Raw genomic sequence first — 26,757 nt, forward strand, 5'->3', positions numbered from 1 at the left:
CTTTTCCTTATTTAAACTTTAAAGTCTCTTTTTGCCTTTGTCTTATTTTTTCCACTTTGAAATTTCCCACGTTTGAAAAGTACTTGTACTACTCCCTCCTTTTTGTTAAAGAGAGAAGTTACTCCAAAATAATTGATTTTTTGATTGTTTTCACATATATTAAGAAATTCATCTTTTAATATTAATTAATAATAAAATTGATCATATTAATTTTTACTATCTCTTTACATTAAACACTTCTAACACATATTTCAACATTAGTTACTCCAAAGGCAATGTAGGAAAAAAATAATTAATTCATTCTTGAAATCTGAAAAAATCACTTATTTTAGACCACAAGAAAAAGGCCAAAAAATTACTTATTTTGGATCGGAGGGAGTAATATTATCTGGCAAATAATTTTTTAAAATTAGAATTTATCAAATATTTTAAATAATTAATTATGGGAAATTATGATTTGATGTAATTTTTATGTAAATTTTCAATCTTCTACTCCTCAATCCTAAGTTAAATTTACATTACATGAATCTCTTATCAGATTTTGTTTAATTCAGGTTTGACACAATGCTTATTTAATAGGCGTTTGGACATAAAAATTATAATTTTTGAAAAAAATAATATTTGGAGTTAAGTTGAAAAATGGTATTTGAAATTATGTTTGGACATGTATTTCACTTGAACAAATATTGTAGTTTTGTGAGTATGATTTTTTTTTTTGAAAATTTTGACCACTTTTTGGTTTTTGAAAAACTTATTGTCGAATTCTTTTTAAAAACTTACAAAAATTCACAGACAAATACATTTTTGAATTTTTTTCGAAATAAAGGAAATCATTTTTATGGACAACACAAGGAATACAATATTTTTATGTTTGATTCTTACATTACCACAATTCTCTTTCGTCATTTAGCTCTAAAACGTTTATATTTTTAGTACTTAAAACACACGATTAGCAAATTTTATTTCTAATTCAAACATTATAATATCTAAATTCAAACTAAAAATTAAATATATTTACCATCAAGACCTCTGGTTAAACATGAACTACGAATCCTCCTCCTTTTCCCCACGATCATCTCTCCCTTTATTATTTTCTTATGCATTTTATATAATCGTACTTTAAATTCCGTTATTTTTTTTTACCGTAAAAAAAAGATTAAGTTGACCGCTACCTTGTGGTAAAAGACCATCTCAACCTTCACCTAATCACCAAACAATTGTAAGATCTCAATTTGGTCAAATAAACACAGAGTTAAAACAAAATTAAGAAAAGAAAAGAAATAATACCGGCACGTCAATTAGCCGGTAAAAGGGCAATAGAATCCTGAAATTGGATTCTCTTTTTCGTATTCATCAGTTACCTACTCTTCGGAACAACCCACTTGTCCTATTTATTTATTTTCTCAAAATGTCAGCTGTCTACAATAATTAAAGAATTAAAATAATATACACAATTTACGCAAATAATATTTTTATATTATTATATCACCTAAAAAATATTTATAAATAAACTTCTTAAAGGTAAAATCTTGATTTTAAAAATCAAATAAATTTACATGTTATAATAAACAATTAATTAAAGATAAGAAAGGTGATATGATGGCGTAAAAATTCTTACACTAATAGAATTAGTTACTTAAATTCATAATTAAATATGGAGCAAGGACGGAATTAGAGTTTTGAATGCAGGTTCGGCCGAACCCATTAATTTTTGTCCAAACTCTATATTTAACCTTTAAAAGTTTATTAAATATATATAAATTATTAATTTAGAACTTAATAACTTAAAAGAATTAGAATCCGAACCCATTAGCTTCAAATCATGATATGTCGTAGAAATATATTACGAAGTTTAATTTTTTTTCCTTTTCAATCATATTTATTAAAATAGAAAAATAGGGAATAATTAGGTAGTCCTAATATTTTAATACAACCAACCCTGAAAATCGCCTATATAAACAGAGCAAACTATTCTGCCTCTACAACAAAATTATCTTCTATCTCTTTAATTTATCAGAGAATTGTTAGACTTCTATTTTCATTATGTCTCCGCTTTCAGATCTTATCAACCTCAATCTCTCTGATTCTACCCAGAAAATCATCGCTGAATACATATGGTTAGTTTTCTTTATTTTATTTTTCTGCATTAATAATTTAGTTGCTCTGTTTTTACACTAAACATGAAAAAGATTTGTTTTTTCTGGTTTTTATGAGTTTTTTTTTGCCTGTTTTAGGGATCTTATGATTTTTAAAGCTATTTAAGATTGATTTCTGTGTTTATTTCTCAAAGTATTGTCTTGTGTTTTAGTTTTTCTGTTTTTTTTTCTTCTGGATTTTGAGTATGAGATTTAGTGAGTAGTGCTGAGTGGAGTTCTTATTTGAACAATTAATTTAAATATTGTTACACAAATAGCCGGTTAGATTCCATGCCGGTATATATAGATCATATATTGATTGCGGCTATTTTTGTTAATTCTTTTAGTAAAAATTAGCTAGCGGATGTATAAATAAAGTGTGTGTGTATATATATATATATTACATAAATAATCCATGTATAATCAATGTATATCATTTAGAAAAACTAAATATTGAATCTGGCCAGCTAATTTTGTAAAGATTTTTTTTTTTGAGTGAATTATTAAGAGTGTTTAAGTTGATCAATCTGTCAATTTCATTAGATTCCATTTTTTTCCTTTTGTTTTTTTGTTTCTTTTGTAGTTTTCCTCTTTAATGAGAATATCTGCTATGAGTAAAAAACAAAACACTTTCTGCATAAAAAAGTAAATATTTTTCTTGTTTGAATTTCCAAAGCCATTGGATTATGCATAGTTTTAAGGTTTAAATTTTTCCTACAGCTAATGGAGAAAATTTAAAGTTGTTTTTTTGGAGAAAGATCTGATTTTATGTCTGTTTTATCACTTTTCCTTTTGATAAAAATTGTACCTTTTGATGTTAATATTAATGTATATTTTTTGTATGTATCCTTTGTTTGTTATCAGGATAGGTGGATCAGGCATGGACTTAAGGAGCAAGGCCAGGGTATAAATTATTTTATTGATTTAATGTTATATATAATTTTTTAAGTTTTTTTTTCTTCTGAATTTTGGAATAGTGATTTTTGCTTATATGTTTTTTATTTATTTTTAATTTCTTGATTTACAGACTCTTTCTGGTCCTGTTACTGATCCTTCAGAACTACCCAAATGGAACTATGATGGATCTAGCACAGGTCAAGCTCCTGGAGAAGATAGTGAAGTGATCTTATAGTAAGTAGCCATTTTTTAATGTGTAAATCTGCTAAATTTTTAATATTTTTTTGTAAAGTGAATTTTCTGACTGTCATTTAATTGATATTTTTATACAGCCCTCAAGCTATCTTTAAGGATCCATTCAGAAGAGGCAACAATATCTTGGTTGGTTGCAGATACTTTTATTTCATATCATTAATTCTTGTATTCAAATTTTTATAGTTGACTTTTATTGGAAATTTGACAAGAGTTAACTTTTCTATACATTGATAGTATAAACGAGTTTTTACGGTCACTTAAATGATAACTATAAGTAGCTGTCCATAAAAAACGAGATTAGTAATATGAGAAATAACTTGATGTGCATAATACACTAATTATACCAAAAGGGCAGCCTGATGTACTAAGCTCTGGCTATGCGCGGGGTCCGAGGAAGGGCCCGACTCTAGGGACGGATTTAGGGGAGCAGAAGGGTGTTCACCCGAACCCCCTTCGCCGAAAAACTACATTGTGCAAGGCAAAATCTGTTTTTTACCTCTATATATTATGTTTTGAATCCACTTGACACAACCCAAAAGCATAGTTTAGTAGTCAAGAGGGTTCAAAACCTTTGTAAGGTCATTGGTTCTATTCCCACTAGCCAAACCTTTTGAACTTTTTCCTTTTTTTGAACCCCTTGGCAGTACCACAAGGGTCTATTGTACGCAATCTTATCCTGTATTTAGGCAAGAGGTTGTTTCCACGGCTTGAACTAGTGACCTTGGTCACATGGCAGTGTACACAGCCTTATCCTGTATTTACGCAAGAGGCTGTTTCTACTGCTTGAACTCGTGACCTTGGTCACATGGCATCAACTTTACCAGTTCTGCCAAGACTCCCCTTCAATACATTGATTACACTATCCATATATGTTAGTTAAATCCTTTTTGTGAATCGTTTGTTTGATTCTTTTTAATTTGTTTTTGTACTGAAGGTCATGTGTGATGCCTATACTCCTGCTGGCGAGCCTATCCCGACAAACAAGAGGCATGCTGCTGCCAAGATCTTCAGCAACCCTGATGTTGTTGCTGAGGAACCCTGGTATTGACATATTATATTTAGCTTTTAAATTACAGATTTTTTCTTTGTATCGATATCGTTTTGAAGATTTCCTGATTGTTTGGAAAAATTTGTGTATTAATTAGGTATGGTATTGAGCAAGAATACACCTTGTTGCAAAGGGATATTAACTGGCCTCTAGGCTGGCCTATTGGAGGCTTCCCTGGACCTCAGGTAGATTATTAATACTCTTCATTTTGCTGCAATTTTCTTCTGTTTCCTGTGTCTTTTAGACATTGTTCTTTTGTATTTGGCTTATCTGTATCTTTGTCATAGATCATTTTCTTAGACTGCTGGCATTACAGAAGAAACTAAAAGTGGAAAAACTATTGCAACATATTAGTATCCTTAATGTTACGCCTATTTTTCTTCTTCTTGGTATCGCTTCCTTCCCTCTTTTCAAAAGAAGTTTGTATCTCTGCTGTTATGTTTGGAAAAAGAGAATCAAAGAATTTGAGAAGCCTGATTTAATGAAATGAAAATAAGTTACCTTGCGTTAGTTTCCGATAACTTTGGTTGAATTGCAAAGATTCGTGTTACTTCTGTGACTACAAACCACTTCATTTGACTTAATCTAGAGAATTTATTTCTCTCGTTGATTGATCCAATGTCTGTGGTCCTAATACTTTATTTTTTTTGGGTGAGTTTACCTAATTTACTGTTTCATCTAGGGACAGTACTAATGCGGAGTTAGCTAACTTAGCTGTCTATCTAACTGTATTTATTGTTGCTTCTAGGGACCATACTACTGTGGAACCGGAGCTGATAAGGCCTTTGGACGTGATATTGTGGACTCCCATTACAAGGCTTGTCTTTATGCTGGGATTAACATCAGTGGTATCAACGGAGAAGTCATGCCCGGACAGGTATAGAGGCGTTCTTGTTTTCCCATCTAGCCATAATTGAACGATTTCACAAATATTTAATGTGTTTTTGTTTAAACTTATGCAGTGGGAATTCCAAGTCGGACCTTCTGTTGGCATCTCAGCCGGTGATGAAGTGTGGGTAGCTCGTTACATTCTTGAGGTATTGTCAGCTTTTAACTGATGACATTTATCGACCATTTGGTCCGTTTTATTCCAATTTTCTTGCTATTTTGTTGAGCTTGAATGCAAATTACTTATTGACTTGGTGGTTAAACAGAGGATTGCGGAGATTGCTGGAGTGGTTGTGTCATTTGACCCCAAGCCTATTCCGGTGAGCTTTCTACTATGTACCTTACAAGTTCTTTGATTTGATTGTGGAAACATGTTGGATACAATCTGGTCTCCGCCTATGGGACTACTTACGTTGCTGGTATGAACTGTTATCATTTGGAATAAGGTGTGTATTAATGCTGAATATTTCCTTTGTTATCAGGGCGATTGGAACGGTGCAGGTGCTCACACAAACTACAGGTAAGAGGAATAACACTTATTTATTCGACTTTTATCTTTATATCCATCTGTTCCTATGAGTAAACTTTAAAAAAATTTCCAGCACCAAGTCGATGAGGGAAGATGGAGGCTATGAAGTCATTTTGAAGGCTATTGAGAAGCTTGGCCTGAAGCACAAAGAGCACATTGCTGCATATGGTGAAGGCAATGAGCGTCGTCTCACTGGAAAGCACGAAACAGCCAACATCAGCACCTTCAAATGGGTATATAAACATTTTATCTTTCTCATCATTTCTCATTTTGGCTGCTTTTTTCTTTGGTGCTGGAGGTTCAACTATGATTATAGTTAGGAAGTTGAGATTGACTTTGAACTTTCTCTGTTGTTTAAACAATTCGAATGGGGTCTTTCTTGTTGATAGTTTTTTTTTAGTCTCCAAGTCTAATTAAACACCACCACCAACAACAAACACACATAGTGTAATCCCACTAGTGGGGTTTGGGGAAGGTAGTATGTACGCAGACCTGGTTGTTTCCGGAAGTCCAATTAAACACCGTTATATAAAATGAAACCCGTACTGCCATGATTTATAACACCTTCATATGGCATGTGCAGGGGGTTGCCAACCGCGGTGCATCTGTCCGTGTAGGAAGGGACACAGAGAAGGCTGGCAAGGGATATTTTGAGGACAGAAGGCCGGCTTCAAATATGGATCCATACGTCGTTACTGCCATGATCGCGGACACTACCATCATCTGCAAACCTTGAAGCTTTTTAGTATGAATTGCTTGTTTCTGGTTTTGCTCAATTTGGGATAGAAAAGGATTGATTTATGAAACAGCCCTTTCGCTTTGCCTGTGTCTTTAGTTAGGATAGTCTGGCCTTTTCTTATTTCTTCTTTTATTCCAGTTGAAGTTGTATTTTCATACAGCAATGCTGATTTCATTGCCTATGATTTGGCAATGGTGTTACAAACAAAACAATGTTATTCTTATTAATAACAAATTATAAAAGGGTTGGTTCTGTTGCTCATTTACTGCTGTTTTGAGAAGTGACAACTGCTGTATTTTTCCTTGTTTTTTTACCCTTGTTTCGTCAATTACGTAGCGTTTGGACATAGATTTGGTTAAAATTAAGGGTGGACATTCGGGCAGTTTGGATTGAATATGAGAATTTCGGTTTTCGGATTGAAGAAATGACAATCAAAATCCAATCCAAATTAGTTCGGATTGGATATGATTTTTTAAGTTCGGTTTCGGGTTAATCGGTTTGGATATTATAGATTTTCGGTTTTAAGTGTATAAGTTGAAATGTTTCTACTTTTTACAAAAATAAATATTTTTTTGAAAAATAAATATCCAAATGAAGTACTCATGTTAAATTGCCCGAAAGTTGTCATTCTTACCGCAATCATCCAAATAAACTATTCAAGTAATAGAATTATTATAAAAAAATACAACAGAGACATTAATAGACCGATAAAAAGTAGCAATAGTAAAATCATATTCATGTAAAAAGTATTCTAACAGTAACTTAATAATTAATATTGAATATATGAGATAATATCTAATGGGTAGAGTATTGAACTTATTATTACTGACATATGGGTAATAGATTAAATATAAAGTATAAATTTTTTAGATTTTCGGATATCCAAAAATCCAAAATCCAAAATCCAATATCCAAAAATTTCAAAAATTAAATCCAAAATCCAATCCGTAATCCGAAAATCCAAAAATATCGTATTTGCCCATATTATGCCCACCCCTAGTTGAAACATGAAAAGATGAGTTTTCGAAGATGAGATGAGAAATAGTTTTTGTAAGTTGAAATTGTATTTGGACATATATTTTACTTGAAAAGAACTTGAAATTTTGTGAATAAAAAACTTCAAAAACTACTCTAGAGTTGTTTTTGGGATTACATGATTTTGTTTTCAAAATCCGCTAAAATATGATTAAAATCTATAAACAAATAGATACTTGAAAACAACATTTGAAAAAAAGCTCCCAAATTTTATGGCCAAACGGGAGCTAGATAAAAAATGAGTGTTGCGATATAGGTTAACGATAAACATGTACATATTTTTCATCAAAGTTTACATATTGTAATTGTTCAAGTACATGTCATTCGTTAGAAGTAACGTTGAATTTGAAGCATAAAATGTTTTCTTTCTATATTTTGGGGCTAATGAAGTGAAAATTGAACATGTAACTAGTTGTTATTATTGTTATCATTGTCGTAAAATATGTAAAATCTTGTAGGACTTGAACTTGTAGGTACAATGTGATGAATTTCTTCTTATTAGTTATTAGTCCTTGGACGGTATATACTTGTGGCACACTATTAAAGTCGTTAATCCACATAGAAATACTCATAAAAATCTAAAATTTCAAATATTTTTCTGATAACTTTATATTATAGAAGTTTGATCCAAATTTTATTTAGTAGAATGAGTTTATTTTAGATAAGAATTAACCTTTAATCCATATACAATTTGTGTATAATTAGTTTATACCATATATTGGCTAGGAAAGCAAATAGTGGAACCTACTGGCTATTTCTGTAAAGATGCTATATTTTAAAGGGATTTCTGTAAAGAAATATACTGGCTATATTTCTGTAAATTACCTCGGATAAAATTTATATACGAGGTACCTTTTAAATGAAAAAACTCCAACCGACTCGTCTCCTTCAAAGGGTTTATGGTTTTAGTAAATTTAAACCCAACAAAATTCATAGTTTTTCTTTAATTTTCAAATTCATATAGTTCATTTTCGGATTTAATCAAATGATGTTTCTTCGAAAAGCATCTGCTAATTTGCTTGGAAGATTCCGTTTTTCACCTCAATCACTTCCTGCTACTCCAATTCAGCGAAGTTCCCAAATTTTACTATCTAATGCTGGTAAATTTTTGAATTTTACTATTCATTAGGATAAATATTTTCTTTTTTCGTATTAAATTATGTTCAATTATCACAATTTTTGGGAATTTTTACAATGTAGAACAAGGTACTCTTGTCTGTCCCAGGTTATAAGAATCCTAATTTTCTAATATATGGTGTCACTTTTTTTTTTTTTTTAGATATTAAACTCTATGATTAATGTGTGGTATTGAGGTATAATTAATTGATTGATTGATTTTATTTTTTTTTGGGCAGGAAAATATAGATTTTCAAGTCAGCTTGGTTCTGGAGGGTACTTTTCAGACTCATTTCAATGGATTTTTCTGTTTGGACAAGCGGGTATTTACTACTCTTATGGGGTAATCCGAAAGTTAAATTGTTGTTTTAAACTACTCAGTTTTCCATTTATTTGTTGATGTCGTATGTCTATGTTTTAGCTTGTAACGTATTTAATATTTTCTGAACAATACATATCAGCTATATCCATTACCAATATGTTGCATGTCTATATTCATCCAACATTTTCGCAGGGGCAATATTGCAGTGCAGTCCTATAGATCTTTTAACTGTTTCTTGGCTCAAACACAGTAGACCATACATTTCAATATGCAAGAAACATTTGTTTTTATTGTAATTGTTTTTTTTAACTCCAGGAAAAAAAGTTCTACTTTAAAAGAAAACATCTTCCTGTATATATCATCATTATAGTGAAAATGATGATTTTCTCAAGAGCACCATATGTCCTGACATTAAATTTATGCAGGCATGATGTCATATCTGGTTTTATCTCCACTCTCTATAGTTTTCTTCGTTTTGTCCTCCTCTTGTGATTGTGAAGAAAGCAGGAATCATTGAAAAAATTATCAACGACGTGAGCACAAATTGTACTAAGATCACTTAAAATAAAAGTTAAAACGAATGGATAAGTGCTTCAAGCTATATAAGTTCATGAATCGGAACCTTGATTTGCAGTTTAGTGCATTTCTTAAAGCGATAAGTAACCATATTGAATTGCTAGTCAGCAAACAAATTTAGAGTCTTTGTTTTTTTACCCAAATTTTCATGGTTTTGTTACCTATTTGCTACAGGTTAGTGAAAGAAAAAAAAATTCTAGTCACTGTGCTTGTCTCCTTATTTTTCATTACTTTGGCAAGCGTCTGTCTATACATATATAAAGTAGAGCTTGTTATTAAAGAAATACTGTCTGCTTTACTTGGATTACAAATGATGCACTAGAATTCTTATTCTTTTCATAGTACAACCCTTAACTTTCATTTTGGGGGGGGGGGGGGTTGGAATTTAGGGTACTTATAGATATTTCGCAAATTTAAGGTGTTGGGTTGGGTTGGGAGGCGGGACAAGAAAGGGGATCATTTTCCCATCTTCAATTGTAGTTAAATATACCTGTAGCAATTATCTGATATTAAGGTATTGCCAGAATACCATGTTAAATAATTACATTCTACATAATCAATGAAGACTTAGATTGTAGAGAGGAAAGAGATCAGTTTATTGTTTGTTTTCAATTTCTACAAGTTATCAATTTAAATTGAATGAGCGAAGCCTGTTTCCACATTCTCCTTAAATATGTTGAGCTAGAGTTGAGGATGGAAGAGAGTTTCTGAGTTTTTTCCTTGAGAATGTGTGTTCTACTGCAGAATTTCCTATCTTTTCCTTTCCTTTTCATGTATGAGGGCCTCACTTTTTTGACCATTGATTTCTTCATTTTGATTCAACATTCTAAAATTAACATCTTAAAGTAAGGATCCTCATATATCGGCACTATTATTCAAGTGTTTGGTATATGCATATGTATGTTGGCTGATCTGCTTGAATGATGTTTCCGAGTTCTTTGCTCTTGACCTTTTCTTTTTCATACTTTTGGGTCTTTGGCTGTTTCTTTAGTGAATTTAGTTCACAAATGTGTGGTTTGAAGTGCTTATTAGTTATATCGAGATGGTTTGAGTTATCAGTATATGACATTTCTGAAGTCGTTAATGCTTCTTATTTGCCCTTCAAGTTCTGATCTATGTGAGTGCTGTCTTATATAGCAGAAAGAACGTTCTGTTATGACACAAGATACATTTGCATGGACATTTTTAGTGCTTTCATGATCTATCTCAAAATGTTGTTGTTTTTCAGAAATTTCGTTATTGAAGCCATGTACAATGTAAATTGCCAACAAACCTATTTCTATAAAGCATTAACTGTTTTTTCCTACTGCAGCTTTTATCCTTGGAGTAAATGTCACTCCTACCTTGGCAGAAGAAGTTTCTACTCCAGCAACTACTGGAATTGATGCTGAAATAAGTGACCTGCGCAAAATTGAGGATGGGTCTGTGATATCTAATATACACACATCCAAATGGAGAGTCTTTACAGACAGTGGAAGGGATTTATTTCTACAGGCATGCAGGCCTCCTATGTTATCACTGATACTTTGTATTTTTCTTTACAATTCAATTTGGTGGTCATACTCTCTGAACTTGCAGTAGTAATTCTATTCAACCAGGGAAAACTTGAGGAAGCTGAAAAACTGTTCCTCTCTGCACTGCAAGAAGCTAAGGAGGGTTTTGGAGATAGGGATCCACATGTTGCATCTGCATACAACAATCTGGTAGGTCCACTATAAGATGCTTTTTGTCCTTCAGGCTCTTAAAATATCTTCTTCAGGCTATTAATAAAATTATTTACCTTATCAAAGAAAAAAACCTGTTACTCTTAACATTATATTTCAAAATTGTTGCTAATGCTATGGCTGCTAAGTATTTTTGAATCATCAAGTACTGGTAATTTGGAAAGTGATAGTCTTCAAGTTGCATTTTTGCATGTTAGTTATTTTGGGGTGATCATTTAATTTCGTAGATGCCAAGGAAGTCAATCAATAATGCCCATACTTTAGGTGGTAGACTCACACTAATCTTTTTTTTTGATGAAGATGGTAGACTCACACTAATCAATAGTGTCCTAGACAACATCCCACATACTACTTGTCACTACATATGCCCTGCAAAGTGTTAAATCAGTTGGACAGGATAAATAGAAATTTTCTTTGGGAAGGGAATAGCATTGAGCATAAGTTTCACTTGGTGAAGTGGAAAAAGGTCATCCTCCCAAAACACCAAGGAGGATTGGGAATCAAGGACCTGACAGTTCACAACAAATGCCTACTGATGTAGTGGCTTTTGAGGTACACACAAGAGGAGCAACCTTTGTGGAAGATGGTGGTCAATGCTAAGCATGGAACTCAAGGCAATTGGTGCACTAAACTCATAAGAGCACCCCATGGGGTGGGAGTGTGGAAGTGCATACGCAGATTGTGGGAGGAATTCTCTGAACACCACTGCCTTACATTTGGGAATGGGCAACAAATCAAATTTTGGAAGGATAAATGGTTTGGGAATTCAGCCCTAAGGATTGACTATCCCAACCTGTTCCGGATTGCAAGTGATCCCGACTCTACAGTCATTCAAAATAAGGATGGCCCCATTTGGAATGTTACTCTAAGAAGGAATTTGCAGGACTGGGAGGTTTCTGATTATGTTCGACTGCTAGAGGCACTACATGGCGTCACACTAAATGAGCACATCACAGATAAGTTCAGATGGGGAGGAGTAAGTGATGGTAGGTATTCTGTGAAGGCAGGGTACAAGCTAATAATGGCTAGAAATGGAATTACCGATCTTTGGCCATGGAAATTAATATGGAGAACCAGACTATCACCCAAGGTCATCTGCTTCAGCTGGACTGCACTTTATGAGGCACGTTTGACTCAGGAGAACCTTGTTAAAAGGAACTTTCAGTTAGTTAATAGATGCTACACGTGTCAAAGGGATGCAGAAACCAACAACCGCCTATTTCTACATTGTAGAGTTGCAGCAGATATTTGGAGCATATTTTGCTCTTTTTTTGGTATTAGCTGGGTTATGCCTAACAATATAAAGGAGGCATTTCAGAGCTGGGGCAGCTGGAAAGTTGATAAGACCATCAAGAATATCTGGAAAATGATACCTGCTTGTATTTGTTGGAGCATATGGAATGAAAGAAATAGAAGATGCTTTGACGGACTTTCAACTCCTAACCACACCCTAAAAGCTAAATGCCTTTTGTTTATATTTAGCTGGGCAAATGTTTCCCTTGTAGATTCCCCAGAAACATTTGTGAACTTTGTTAGCTCTTTGTATCTAAGTTAGCATATACAGGATGTAGTAAGCTAACAGGCGGTCTTTTTGGTTTTTTGAAGCTTCTTGTAATAATTTGCATCTTCTTGATGATATCAATGAAGCCAATTATTTCATCAGAAACAAAAATAATAATGGCCATACTTTACAAAATTAGGTTATTGGAGGCGTGCTGATTCTCATTTCTTATTAAGACTCCAATTTTCAGATTGAATCTTTAGATGAATCCAATAACAATGTAAAATCACCCGTGTATGAAATGTCCATTACTTTGATTTCTTATATTAAAAATATGCCACATGAAGAATGGAGTGAATACTTCTAATTTTAAGTAACAAGTTTGCATGAAACTCATTTTCTACTTGACTGATTAGTCTATATAGAAAGGTTATTGGTTCTGTTGTTTTTTTGACAGGCAGAGCTGTATAGAGTCAAAAAGGCATTTAATAAAGCAGAACCTATGTACTTGGAAGCAATCATTATACTCGAGGAATCATTTGGACAAGACGATGTTCGGTAGGTGTGAGATGACTTTTCTTGAATATGTTTCCTATATTATTGTGGAGACACATGGTTGTGGGGCATTCATATGTGTGCTATCTTAGTACATGAGTTTATTGGTTTTTAATTAATACCTTTCTCTTCTCATGGGTCAAATTTTGAGTAGAATCAGTTTATATATGAACCTTGCTACTCTAATACCGCCCAAGGTGAGGTCAGCTGTGTCCGAGCCTGACACTTAGGTTGAGTCGAAAGAAACATGGTGAATCCTCAAAGTTTGCAAACAGGTCAAACTATCAGCAGATCTGACTACTTCCATGGTTTTCTATACGAAAGAATCATTGCATGCTAGGCTCCAATTATTTTATATTCAATCAATGAATCAATGAACTAAGCCTCCTTAAGTGGTTGGATCAGTTTTATGAATTTTCTACGTAAAATTTTTGCTCTATTAAAGTCCATTTCATTCCAATACTAAATTATTCGTCTTTTTAGACAAAAAGGAGTTCTCTAGGTTTCACAGTTATCCTGCATAAACACTTGTTTACTCCTGTACCTTCAGTGTCTTTTCATCTTAGTAAGTCCAAATTGATTCCGAGAGTTTATAGGTCTTTCAAAACTTCTTTTCTCCATGTGAGTTTAGATGTACCTGTCTCTTTTATCACCTTTAATCATCATATTGTCACACCTCTGATTGATGCATCTGGAGGTCTACTTAGGACATGGCCAAGTGTTACCTCTTAATTTATCCTAAATTTGTGCTACTTGCACCCTCTTTGGATGTGATCATTTCTAATCTTCTCTAATCTTAACTTCACATCCATCTTAAACATTTATATAAAAGTTAGGATTTCGAGGTCCAGTGTTTATTCCCCATGTTTTATTAGCGGTGCTGCAGCTGTTCTACACAGTACTCAGCCATTTATATAGGGAAAGGAATGCTGAAACGGTTTATAACAGTATAAGTGGAGAGCAGTAGTAAATGGAAGAGTTTTTGGCATAGTTATTCAAACCATGCATAAAGCTGATGGTGTACTAGAGAACAAGAGGATAGAACAAGGAAAGGGAAGATTGTCGACATTTAGTTTTCCATGCGACGAGGAAATAAATGTAGGATCTATTGTTTAGATATGTTGGTATCTTAAATGCAGACAGTAATTCAGAGAGTTAGATTTGGTTGATAAATATAGCACGCCATCGTCAACTACTATGAGAGCCTGAAATTGCGTGATATCTTCCCTGTCCTGTGTGAACAGCAAGTACGTGATTCTTATTTTCATCTCAAGTTGTAAGTTATCATGGTTCCATGGTTAAGAAATAGTAATTAAAGAATAAATGACTTACGAAGTAAGGAAATTGGAGGAATATTTTTGAAACTCAGGGTAGCCAACTGTATTGTATGAGGTCTATAATACGACCCATATGTAAAACATCTTCAGCATTCCTTATGAAGCAAGATGCTCCATTAGTTGCATAATGATCGATTTGCTCTTGTCAGTATCGTGTTGCTGGTTAGGAAATGCATTGCCTCTATACAAATCTTGTTGGAAGATATATCATAGTTAATCTCCAAGGCCACAAATTTAGTATAGAGTGAGAGTTACTTCGTTAATCCATCTAGCTGCATTTTTGATTACTCGCTTGAAGGTTGAGTATCACTTCCCCTTATATGCTTTCTTTTGTGTCGTAGAGTTGGGGCAGCCCTTCACAATCTAGGCCAATTCTATCTTATGCAAAGAAAACTGGAACAAGCTCGTGGTGTCTATGAGGTAAATGAGCAAACATTTTCAGACACTTAATTTCTTTGCAATTCTGATTCACAAAACTTTTATGACATTAAAGTCATGTTCATGATATTGTTGTATTATTTCTTAAGATGGTGTGTATCTCGGGGGTAGTTTATTATCCCCAGCCACTGGATGGGTTTGCTTAGAAGTTGTGGATCTTATCTGCTCAGCTGACATAATATTGTAGCGTTTCCATTCCAAACATCCTTGGTATAATGTATTCTTTATTGAAGGACTTGAATTGGATCCAAGCTTGCTGTGTCATTTGACCTTTTCTTTTTTTGGGTCACATTGGCGTATCTTGATTTTCTTTGTTATACCACCTTCTTGCCATGATATCCTGTGTGCATCATTTTTCTTCTTCTTTTTGTGTACACGATTTGACTTTTCAAGAATGGCTTATATTATGTGATTTTAAACTTAGGTATTAGCATTGGAAACAGTCCTACTCTTAAGTTAAATGCTTCTAATGCTGACTTGAGCATGGAGCACGAGATTCATTCAAGTTGAAACTAGTTGAAATTAATTAACCTTATCAAACTATGCTGAAGTTGGGCATACCTGTATCACATATTGAATGTGTTCTTTGACGTGGCACAAACTAGTTGAAAATTTGGATTGCCTATATGAAGGGAACATGCTGGGGCCGTTGATTACTTTTTCTGTTCTTCATAATCAAAATAAGAGAAATGTTTATTAAGAAGTGGAAGAGTAGTGCTTATGCAGCTTTCCGCAAAGCATATGACTGAACCTTCCTTTTTCAACTCAGTGGATATAATTTTGGTATAGAACAGTATATATTTAATTTGGATGGTGGGAGTGATAAAATGTTGCCCTCAGCAGTAGTTCTTTTGACATGCTTGAGGCATGATTGTCGGTTTTAATCTGAACTGTAGCTTTTAGTTGACAATATCCTTTCTTTTTCTTCTTCAAAATTTTCAAGTGCTCTTGTGTATCTATTACTGATATCGTTTTCTTTTCTTTTTCGTCCATATTATTTACATGGCAGCGCGCTTTAAAGGTATGATGTTATTACCATGACTTGCAGTGTAATTACTTCAGTTGTTGCTATTAAGTTTCTAAATATATTTCTTTCACCATTTAAACTTGTAGATTAAGAGGCGTGTCTTAGGGGAGGCTCATCCGGACTATGCTGACACCATGTATCATCTGGGAACAGTAATACCACAGTTTCTGCTCCACTTCATGTTCATATAATCCTTATGGTTGGTAGAAAAGTTTGTCTCCTGTTAGACACCCCAAGTCTCGGGCAGAACAGGCCAATTCTTTTGTATTGATTACAAACTTCTTGTAACCAGTTTAAAATGGAGGCTAACCCAACTATGGAGAATAGGGCGCAGTTACATCTCCAAGCAAACAAGTGGAATACCAGATACCGAGCTTTCCTGTAGCTAATAAACAATTAATGAGAGGGATACACAATTTTGTTCATGGACTTAATTACTTACTTTCTCTCTATCTCCTGTTAGGATTTGGGAATATTTCACAATGGCTGTAATGATGCATTCTATCTGTTGATATAAAGTCAATAAAATAAAGACATCTCCTCTTAAAACAAAAACACAAGAAGACAGGGAAAAATAGCTACCTAATGAATGCCCTTAGCCAAGAAATGTCAAACTTTGAAGTAATCTCCTTTACAGCTTCTGCCTCTTATTGTTTCCATTGTCATAGATGCAATATCTCTAATCTATCCTTTTCTTCTTCTGCAACTATATGCATCTCACTCATTCAAGTTTTGTTTTATCTTCAATCTCTTATTCTTGTTAAAATCTAATTTGTAGCTAAAGCTCTTTGGCTTGTATTTTATGTTTAATGGTTGAGTTTTTTCCTGTGTATATGGCTGTGCTAAGGCCATAGATACATATATCAAAACGAGCAAAACCACGGCTATCTTTCAACTCCTACTACAGTGATCCTATGATATCTATCATTGAATCTACATCGTGTACAAAATCTTCCTTACACCAAAAGTGAAACAGAAATAAGCACTTCATCTTGTATTTTATGTTTAATGGTTGAGTTTTTTCCTGTGTATATGTTTTATGTTTCCTCTCTTTCACTTAATTTTTCTGATAGCTTTTCCTTTTTTTATTCAGTAGTTCGCATCTACATTTATATGCTTTTGGCTAAATAGAAAATGTAGACAAAATTAAATTTTGAAAATATGGTGCATATAATTTCTAGTGCCTCTCCCGAAACTGAAACCACTTCTGCTGGTGGGCAGTCTTTTCTTATGTAATCTTTAATAACTTTGTCTGACAAGAGAATCCCACTCCACTTCCAGGTGCTGTATCTTCAGGGAAAATACAAGGATTCAGAGGCTCTGGTTCGCGATTCTATTCGGATTTTGGAGGTCCCTAAATTTGTTACACATGCTGATTGTGGGTATTCTATAATTGATCTGTGTTTCTGTTCTTACAATTTTGTTTACCATTGTAGGATGGAGGTCAAGGTGAATCAATGATATGTACCAAGAGGCTGCGACAGCTAGCTGAGGTTGTGCTTCCAGGCTTTTTTGCATTTGTTCCAAGGTTATGCGAATGTTGATTGTGCATAGAGTAAAAACCATTGAGGTTACTCTCACTGGGTACAGTTGATCTAGCTTAAAGTTGAACAGAGCACTATTTCTTTTACTCGAAAAAGTTTTGGGTCAATTCTGTGTGATTGAGACTTAAACTTTGTGTTACCCAACAAAAGGATACTACAGAAGATTAATTAAATGCTGCTATCTGAATATGTCCTCCTAACAGCTATGCATGTATTTGTCCTGGAAAAGACTTGTTCAAGCATAGAAAGAGCAAAATGACCTGGTATCATAAGCTAGATATTTTCCAAGGTACATTCCAAGCCTTTGCATAGCTAATTGATTCATTAGCCTATTATAGGGTAATAACTCTGGTCTTAACTAGCTCTGCGATTTGAATAATTGGTGATCTGTCTAATTAATGTCATATGACACCGGTGAACATTCTTTACGTATTAATTCAACAACTTGCATCGTAGTGATCAAAGAAAAAAAGCATGGTACATGTACACTAAGGAAGTTTCTTGAAATGAAATCTGTCATTCTCTACGTGGGGAAACACATTGCAAAAGATTGGTTTGCTGTAATTGGGGTTTCTAAGTCCTTTTATTTTATTTTCTTTGAAGTCTTGAATACATCTGCGTATGGTTCTTTTCTTTTAGGCTGCTGATATCTCTTTTTTCGTCCTTTACTAATAAGCATACCATGTCTTAGAATACTGAAAGTATTGAGCTACTGCACAAATCAACATATGTAATTCTAACAGATCTACCTGCTTTTGTCTGTCACAAAAATCTGAATTACTTGGTAAAGTTAGCTTACAATCTACTCTCCTTTATAGATATATATTAAATCTGACCGAAACGAGGAGGCTGAGAACGTTCTGAGAAAGATCCTGCATATTATGGAATTAGCAAAGGTCTGCCAACCTCTCTTTTTTTCCGGGGATAATATTTATTGTTTCTATCTGTTCTAGAAATGATTACCTGAAGTTATACTTCCAGTTCGTTTTATCCGTTTTTGGATTGCTGACATCTTCATTGTTAGGCTAGTAGTTTAACGTGCATAATACTGATTTAACTTTGTTTTGTAGATATTAAAATTGTGAATAAAAATTTCAATTTTCTTTTAATCAGTATTGAGTGTTTCAATTTTAAAAACTTGTTTCCCTTCTGGTTTCAATGGGAAAACAAGATCTACCTCTAGATCTCTTTCTAAACTGTTAAAAAGGGTAGACCGATACACAAAGCATCCCGCATTGACGCAAACATCTGTGGAGGGGCCGCACCCAAGGGCATGATGTAGACAGCATTAATGCAAGCATTAGTGTCTGCTTCTACGGCTCGAACGTGTGACTTATAGATCACACAGAGACAACTTTGTTGTTGCTCCGAGGTTCCCCTTCTTTCTTACCTGTTCAATGACCAAAAAAGGAAAAATATAAAGAGAAGAGAAACCGTCCAATTTTTTCTATTTTATTGCTGTCCGCAACATCCGAATGAAATTACAGATCCAGTGTGATAGTGTAGCAGTCTAAACATAACTTTGTGACTAAGGTAACAGGCAAAGCAAGGACATTTTTGTAGGGTTTCCTAGATTTAATTCAAATTTATGAAAATGGATGAAACATGAATAATTTAAATCTTTGATTCAAGAGCTTAGCGAATGCAAAAGGACGGGAATGTTTATTTTGGGGCTGACAGTAGTATGGTGCCTGGCCTGCATTGCAATATCATTCGCTAGTGTCTCCATGGAAAAGCATTACCGGAAAAGCAGAGCACTAGTTTTCAGTTTCCAGCAATATGACAGAGCTGCTTAAGCTAGTAAAATAGCGTGATCACAATGCAAGAATATTCTAATGCTTTCTGATTTAATATCTCTTAAGGGAAAAACTGTGACTTTGATGAAGAAATTTTACCTCGTGCTAAACCTTACCTCCAAATTTTCTTGTCTGAAGATGCTTATGCTACGAAATTGAAATAAAAGGATCTCCAGCAAGATTCTGGTTATATATGGTGTTTATTTCCTTTTAAAGCCTCTAGAGTTCAGTTGGACCAAAATCATTGAACTCTAATGCATAATTTTTGTTTTTTCTCTTCGGAAATTATTCTATTTTTCCAAACCTTGTTACTCTATATCCATAGTCATTTTCTCACTTGTTGTTACTCATATCTACAGGGTTGGAATTCTTTAGAGACTGTAGTTGCAGCTGAACGCCTGGCCTTGACCCTTCAGTCGCTAGGAAACTTGAAAGAAGCTCAAGAGCTTTTAGAACGGTGAATCATGTATCCTAATTAATTACTGAGTAAGGTGTAAGCTTTTAAGACTGATAAAGCATGACATGATATAATTTTTTGAGCAGGTGTCTTGATGCCCGAAGAGCTTTACTCCCTGAAGACCATATTCAGGTTTTTCCTCTAAATTCTCGACATATACTAGCAATTCAGGATGATAATATTATCTGTTGATTTAATACTATGAATTCTGTGTAATTTCCCTTATCCTTCTTCATTAATAGATTGCTGTGAATTTCCTACATATTGCAAGAGTGAAAATGCTCGACTCTAACAAGCTCCAGAAAAGTAATGTTTATCAAGCAAGGGCTGAGCTTGATATGGCAAAAGATCTTTTAAGCAAGTCGATAAGGTATTTATTAGTCTTAGCTTTGGTTTTCTTTTATATTTTCGTCTTACATTTCTCTGTTAACTAGTTTTGACGTTAGTATCATCTCTTACAGGTATAATTGTTTTTGTCCACGTTCAATTTTGAAATATCTCTTGTTTTGTTAGTATCCGCTTAGATTTAGTTTTCTGTTTTTTGAGATTCAGCAGTTCCGTTGAGTGCATCATACGATTACGCTACACCTTAATCCCAAGCGAAATTAACTAGTTTTACACCGACCGTCAATATACTGCAATCCTTCTTTATCTAGGTTTGGGACCAACAATTTGAGAAACGTCACAGGCAGAATCAATCGCATGACCACTATATATATTTTTGGTAAGATAATAATTGTAAATCTCTAGGTATACAAGTTAAATACAAAAGGCGGAACACGTACACCAGAGCAAAAGTGGCAGAATTATCTACTAACTGTAACCTCATGAGTGCATTAAGATTTTCGAGGGCGATAAAGACTAGTTCTCATTCGTACAAAAGGATATTCTACTCCTTCAAAGGCTAGCTTACTGTCTTCTCTCGTGACTACCCACGTAAGCATCAAGGGGCTATATTCCATGCTCTGCAATTCAGCACTGACAACCATATATGGCCGTGTATCTTGGTTCGTTAGTTTGTACAATTATGTGATGAGGTTTTGGAATTTGTCCACTGTCCAGTGTTGCAGGTTTCTCTTTGAACCTCAAGTCTAAAAAAAGTTTCGTGTGTCCTGAGTGCATGAACTCATATTAGTTGTCAATTTCTTCTGGGACTGTTTAGCTATGTATGCTGATCAATTATGGTAGTTTTAACTCATTTGAACTTAGTAACAATTGCTCGAATTTTAAGTTACCAAGTTTTGTATCAAATGTGTAATTGGTAGCAAGGAGTTTAAAGTGTCTTTTTGTGTCAAAGGAACTGCTACTCGATGCAGTTTACAAGTGAGTAAGGAATTGAGATTTCCTTCCTGAGGAGTCTTTCGTCTTGCTCAGGATAATATCTCTCTCTGATGAGTGATATTTATGCCATTATGTAACTTATACCTCACCTTATCTCGGAGAAACTAAAATCATTCCTTTGCAAAGTGGTCCCACAAGCTTGTCCATTATCAATATTGGTGACATCATGACAACTTTTCTCAGTCTATTGTTTTTCTTAATTGTTGATTGTAGTGTGGCTCGGGGAAATCTGGTGCCTTCCATGAAAGGGAAAGGAAATAAACAGTCTTATGGAGCATCTATGACAACAGTAAGGAGCAGGCAATCAGCAATGATGATCCTGGTCAGTTCCCATGATTGATTGTTTGTGAAGAGAGACAGTTAAATGTTATCCTCTGCTAACTTCTGTTATTTAAGCAATCCAACCAATATTTGTTTTAAGATGTTAAAATTGTGAGATCCTTTATTGTTTTTCTTTTTTGTAAAGTAGAGGCATATGGGTATATGGTACTCCTGTATTTGGATGCACTAACGTACAACCAGCTGGTTGTGAAGAGTGTGAATCGAGGAAAAGCGACAAGCCCCTTTTTGCTTAAAATGAGAAGCGAGAAGCGAAGCGCTTGCTTTTTTGAAGTGAAGCGGAATTTAAAAAAGATATTAAAAAAAATACTGCATAGACAACACATGTAACTGTAAGCAAATGTTCAATACTTCAATGTAAAAACTAAAGAGTAGCATCAATTAAAGCACAAAATGAGCATCCTAGAGGAGAAGAATGAGAAAGAAGAACTGAAGGGGAAAAAAAAAATTGCCAGCATTTTGCTGCTATTTGGACGCTGAAATAGTGAAAGAAAAGAAAAAGGAGGAGGAGGAGGAAGAAATCACATACCTGGACCAAACTTGATGATCTTGAAGTTGAAAAGTGTAGAAAATCTAACCCTAGGTCACCTCTTTCTTTCTCTGTTGCTGCTGGTCGATGATGTTTTAAAAAAAGAACAGCTTTTGGCAGCCCTGTAATAAAGAGAAGCGCTCGCTTCTTACGCATTGCTTCGCATCGTCACTTCTCGCTTTGTAAATCTGCTACGCTTCAGCTAACAGAAGCGTTCGATGGCTCACCTCGCTTCGCTTCTCGCTTTAAGCGAGGAAGCGCTCGCTTTTCACAACACTGCGTACAACCTAAGTTTCTCGGACTCGGGTGCGGGTGTCCGATGCGGGTGCAGATCTAGAGGTCGTATCTTTCATGATCTAAATTTTAAGATTCAGGGGTATGGATCCAGGTACGGATACGGGTGCGGGGATTCGACAAATAATTTAAATATCTAAAACTAGAGTTATAAAAATGTATCTAAATTATGAGATTATGCGGAAACTTTAAAGGTATTCTAATAAGGAATAAATATTGATCAATAAGAGAATCCGAGTAGGAGATAAAATGGGTGATGCCAAGCACTGTTAGGGAAATGCTACAGAGCTGGGCAGGTCTAACCAGGCGAAGAAACCAAAAGGCGTGGAAGTTAGCACCGCTAGCTCTCATGTGGATAGTTTGGAGGGAGAGAAATAGGAGAGCTTTTGAAGGAATTGAGTCACCTTTTTCAAATATTAGTAATAGTCTTTTATCTTTGCTTGCTTATTGGTGTACTCATGTAGCCCCCACTTGTGTGGATCTTTGGGAGTCTTTTGTAGAGAATCATGTCCTGATGTAAATTCTCTACTTTTCTGTATAACTTTGTTAAAAGGGAATTTTCCCTTTCTATTGGATCAATACAATTTACCTTATCAAAAAAAAAAAAAAAAAAGGATTGGCATAAAATGTCTATATACAAGGTATTTCGTTTTTTCAATTTCATCCTAATTTTTGTTTTGATTTCAAAAATCATTGTATCTGTCCGAAATTTCTCCGTCAATTTTGGTTAAAGTACCCAAAATCGGTTAACCAGATCCGGTACGGACCCCGCACACACTTCGTGTCGGCATGGGTGCAACACTGAAAGTGAAGAGTCCGAGCAACTTAGCGTACAACTATAGTTTGAGACTATCCAAAGATGCCGCTTCTAATAGTGAATTTGCCCCATTGGTTGGTGCCTGAGCAGCAAGTAACTCTGCCTCATGGTTTTCCAGTTGGGTTGTCTTGTAGTAAGCAGGTTGTAGCAGAATGTATCTTTCAATCCTCTCAAAATTCTTCTAATTTTGTAATTTATTTCATTTCCTACTATCTTTTGAGTTTACAGTTACAATTTAGAGGGAAAGATAATTAAAGTTCACACCGATGCTTCATGAGTCTAGGCAAATTATGCGAATCTCAGATGGAGTGACATATTTTTCTTTTGCGCCAAGGTAGCTCAGGCGATTCAGGATTTCAATGTTGGATAAATATGCACAATAACGATCTAGGGTTTCTTCTTCTTAGATGGAAAGAAACCCCATTTGGTATTCCATTTATGGACAAATATATAAATTGACATATTCTTTTCATCCATTCAACAACTACGCCTCAACTCACGCTATTTTGGTTGGTTATATGAATCCTCAGTATCCATGTCACTCCACTAGACCAGCCTTAGTCTAATATTCCATATTTTAAGTTTTCTAAGTCTCCAACGCGAACATCACGTGTCAGTAGCGTTTCAAACCCTAAGTCTCTAGGACATAAGCAAACCTCTTTGACCGCTGGACTCCAGTTCTTTGTTTATAGGATTGGGCTCTCCGAGAAAAAAAATGAGGGCTTTAACTGATTGAAGCATTAAAACATAATAACTATTCGACAAAAAAGAGGAAAAGGCACTAGGGTAACCTTCTGAAGGTGAGGTGCTCCAAAACCTTTTTGGATGGGCAATTAAAGGTTGTTTTAGGATTTATTCACATTTTGCCCTTTTTTTTGGGTTAGTGAGCCCATTGTGCTGCTAGGAGCTTTTAGTTATTGGGTTTGGTATGGAATGTTCACTGTAATGTAGCCTTCCTTTCTTTGACAAGTAAATGAAGTTTCATCTTTCATTTCAAACTTGTTATCCTCTCTAAAAGAGGATATGGAAGAGACCATTTAAAAATCTTTTGGTGTTATTCTATATGATTTGTACATGATGTAGGTTTAGCCTAGTGGTAAAGACTTTTCACCTCCAATCATTAGGTTGAGGTTCAAGTCACCAAGGAAAAAAATGGTAAAGGGCCATTTCTGGGCCCTGGGTAGGGGATTTGACGTTTGGAGTTCACCATATCAGGAAAGGAAAGTATTTGCAAAAAGAGTAATCAGTGCGACTTAGTATAATCTTTAAATTAAGAATCTTAAGCTTTAGAAGCGCTATCTAACTAACAACAACAATCCATTATAATCCCACTAGTAGGGTCTGGGGAGGGTAGTGTGTACGCAGACCTTACCCCTACCCTGGGGTAGAGAGGCTGTTTCCAATAGACCCTCGGCATCCTTCCCTCCAAGAACTCCCCACCTTGCTCTTGGGGTGACTCGAACTCACGACCTCTTGGTTGGAAGTGGAGGTTGCTTACCATCAGAGCAACCCCTCTTGTCTAAAGAAGCGCTATCTAACTGAATTCTGAATTTCTAGAGGGGCAAATGCATAGTTTTGCTTGGGGTTTCCTGCTATATGGCGGATTTCAATTAAATCTCCTCACTTATTGATGTCCTGCGGACCTCTTAGTCCACATTACTCTACCAAGAGTCTGCAACAGAGAATTGTGGTCTTTTGGGTATTAATATTCAGGCATCTATAGAATTCCTAAAAAATGGAGAATGTGCTCATCTCTTCTGCCTTTGTATGGCTTAACTGACTGACTGCTAGCACCCTTTTTCAAAAATAATTTTAAAAAACTCCTCCTGTTTTAAATTAGGTTTATTGTGGATTTGCCTGCAGTTGCAATCACTTAATACTCTTTCGTTGTTGGAGATGACAAAGCTGGAGCGTGAAGAATCAAAGGTTAGGTTATATCGGTTGTCTTTCATTAATAATCCTATCTGTTTCTCTGGGATGTTTCAAACATTATGAAACTGATTTTTGATTGCCCCTTCTACTGAACAAGGACCCTTATAGCTCTGAGGCTGAAAGTGCTCTTCATCAATGCATTTCTGCATATAAGGAGGTATGAACAGTTTAGTTTTATGTTGGTCAGTAATAAGTTTAGTTTAGTCAATTCATTTATGCATATTAGTTAATGATCAGCATTTGAACTTTGTTATCATGATCTTGTGGCTTTACTGGTTATACCTTTTCTTCTTGGTTCTTGCACCACATGGAAGCTTAGAATACACCAATTATAAAATCCCAAGGATAGTATAGTTGAGGAACTTCTGTTTCTATCTCTAGATATAGTTTCCTTGGAGCAAGTCAAATTCTCCTTTGGATGTCAAATGTTTGGTTATCAATTATGTGTCATGCTATGATAGGCAAATCTATGTCCTTTCTGGATATTGTTGAGGTAATAGCTAGTGTGCTTTTAATGATAAATTTACAGGTTCTGTATATTAGTGTTTTAAGACAGAGAAAGCAAAGTACAAGGACTTCAGACCTGTCCAGGCTCTCCGATAGAAAAATTAGATGTCACAATAGCATCTTACACGATTGAGGCAGCATATATTTCAATTCTTATTTGTGCAAACCATGACATAGTTTGGTTTTTGGGCGTATAATGTTCTTTAAAGAAAAAAAGGAAGAACATATATTTAGAAACTACAAAATTGTAATTACTCAGGTCAAGATGGTTCCCACAATCAAGATTTTGAAATATGCAAAAGACTTTTTATTTGAACTTATGGGCAAATCTATTCCCAGTTACTCTACATCTAAATATGACATCGGTAAGGGGCATGAGCCTTTTTTGATTTTCTGTTGAACTATTTTGGAATCTCATCAAGTGTTTTTACTTTTAGTTGACAAAATATATATTCTGTCTTATGGTTTTATCTTTGTTGTTGTGTAGTTTGTTACTGAGAAGTCATTGTGTGATGCTCCTGGAGTAAAAGCTGAATACCTCTTGTGCTTGAAGCATCTAGTGGATCTATTAAGTGATAAAAAAACCTCGAGCACTGATCGATCTAGCAAGCCTGCTTTACAAGAGTTGAAAGATGAAATTAAGCGCATAGAAGTTGAACTCTCGAAGAAAGGAGGGCGTAGAAGTTGAACTCTTGACGAACGGAGAGTGTAGAAGTAAGCAACTATATGTATAAGTCCATAGCATGTGCAATAAAAGATGAAGAAATAAGTGGAAAACCAGTCAGAGATGAAATGTAAAGATTTGATCAAGCCACTAGCAGAGATGGGATGTACACTATTTTCTAATCCCTGAGATTTGTAGGGTAAAATAAATAAAACAGGAAGGAGAAAGAGAAGTTGGTGTGCTGTGATTTGACTGTAAAATGCTATATTTAAATACAATTATACATGCAAACAGAGTTACTATTAGCAATATTATTGAAACATGTCACGTATCTATTATATTTTTCGGTGCTTATTTTGTGTCGATGTTTTCGGAAACAAGCTCTCTACTTTCCCAGAGTAGGGGTAATGTCTGC

General features: G+C 34.7%; 2 protein-coding genes across 5 annotated transcripts; both read left to right on the forward strand.

Annotated features, from left to right (window-relative positions):
* The first annotated feature begins 2,026 nt into the window (after window positions 1-2,026).
* Window positions 2,027-6,744, forward strand: LOC107777858 (glutamine synthetase-like). Its single transcript, NM_001325250.1, is given in 12 exon segments — window positions 2,027-2,117; window positions 3,000-3,039; window positions 3,163-3,266; window positions 3,365-3,413; window positions 4,222-4,328; window positions 4,433-4,520; window positions 5,084-5,212; window positions 5,298-5,372; window positions 5,490-5,543; window positions 5,706-5,743; window positions 5,826-5,985; window positions 6,336-6,744. Coding segments are annotated over 12 exon segments (1,071 nt in total). The 5' UTR covers window positions 2,027-2,043; the 3' UTR covers window positions 6,489-6,744.
* A 1,628-nt stretch (window positions 6,745-8,372) lies between these two features.
* On the forward strand, window positions 8,373-26,671 carry LOC107777859 (uncharacterized). Of its 4 annotated transcripts, none has more exons than XM_016598012.2 (18): window positions 8,373-8,626; window positions 8,882-8,965; window positions 10,853-11,034; window positions 11,139-11,243; window positions 13,223-13,323; window positions 14,999-15,077; window positions 16,105-16,116; window positions 16,209-16,274; window positions 17,404-17,472; window positions 17,559-17,615; window positions 18,485-18,562; window positions 19,822-19,919; window positions 20,006-20,051; window positions 20,162-20,289; window positions 21,474-21,582; window positions 25,103-25,165; window positions 25,269-25,328; window positions 26,166-26,671. In XM_016598012.2, the coding sequence occupies exons 1-18, from the start codon at window positions 8,512-8,514 to the stop codon at window positions 26,364-26,366; spliced, it is 1,653 nt and encodes a 550-aa protein (XP_016453498.1). In that variant the 5' UTR covers window positions 8,373-8,511; the 3' UTR covers window positions 26,367-26,671. The 4 variants fall into 4 exon arrangements, with proteins under 4 accessions (XP_016453498.1, XP_075084643.1, XP_016453503.1 ...); XM_016598017.2 differs by having other exon boundaries at window positions 8,412-8,626; window positions 11,119-11,243; XM_016598015.2 differs by having other exon boundaries at window positions 8,489-8,626; window positions 8,882-8,985.
* Window positions 26,672-26,757: the final 86 nt, after the last annotated feature.

The sequence above is a fragment of the Nicotiana tabacum genome, chromosome 13, assembly GCF_000715075.1.
Source record: "Nicotiana tabacum cultivar K326 chromosome 13, ASM71507v2, whole genome shotgun sequence".
Lineage (NCBI taxonomy): Eukaryota > Viridiplantae > Streptophyta > Magnoliopsida > Solanales > Solanaceae > Nicotiana > Nicotiana tabacum.

Excerpts from the sequence above, each read along its gene's own strand:
- LOC107777859 (XM_016598012.2), top strand. The coding sequence starts at position 8,512 with ATGATGTTTCTTCGAAAAGCATCTGCTAATTTGCTTGGAAGATTCCGT. Across the intron at positions 8,966-10,852 it reads TTTTCTGTTTGGACAAGCGG|CTTTTATCCTTGGAGTAAAT; the intron begins GTATTTACTACT and ends TTCCTACTGCAG. Across the intron at positions 16,275-17,403 it reads CCATGTATCATCTGGGAACA|GTGCTGTATCTTCAGGGAAA; the intron begins GTAATACCACAG and ends CTCCACTTCCAG.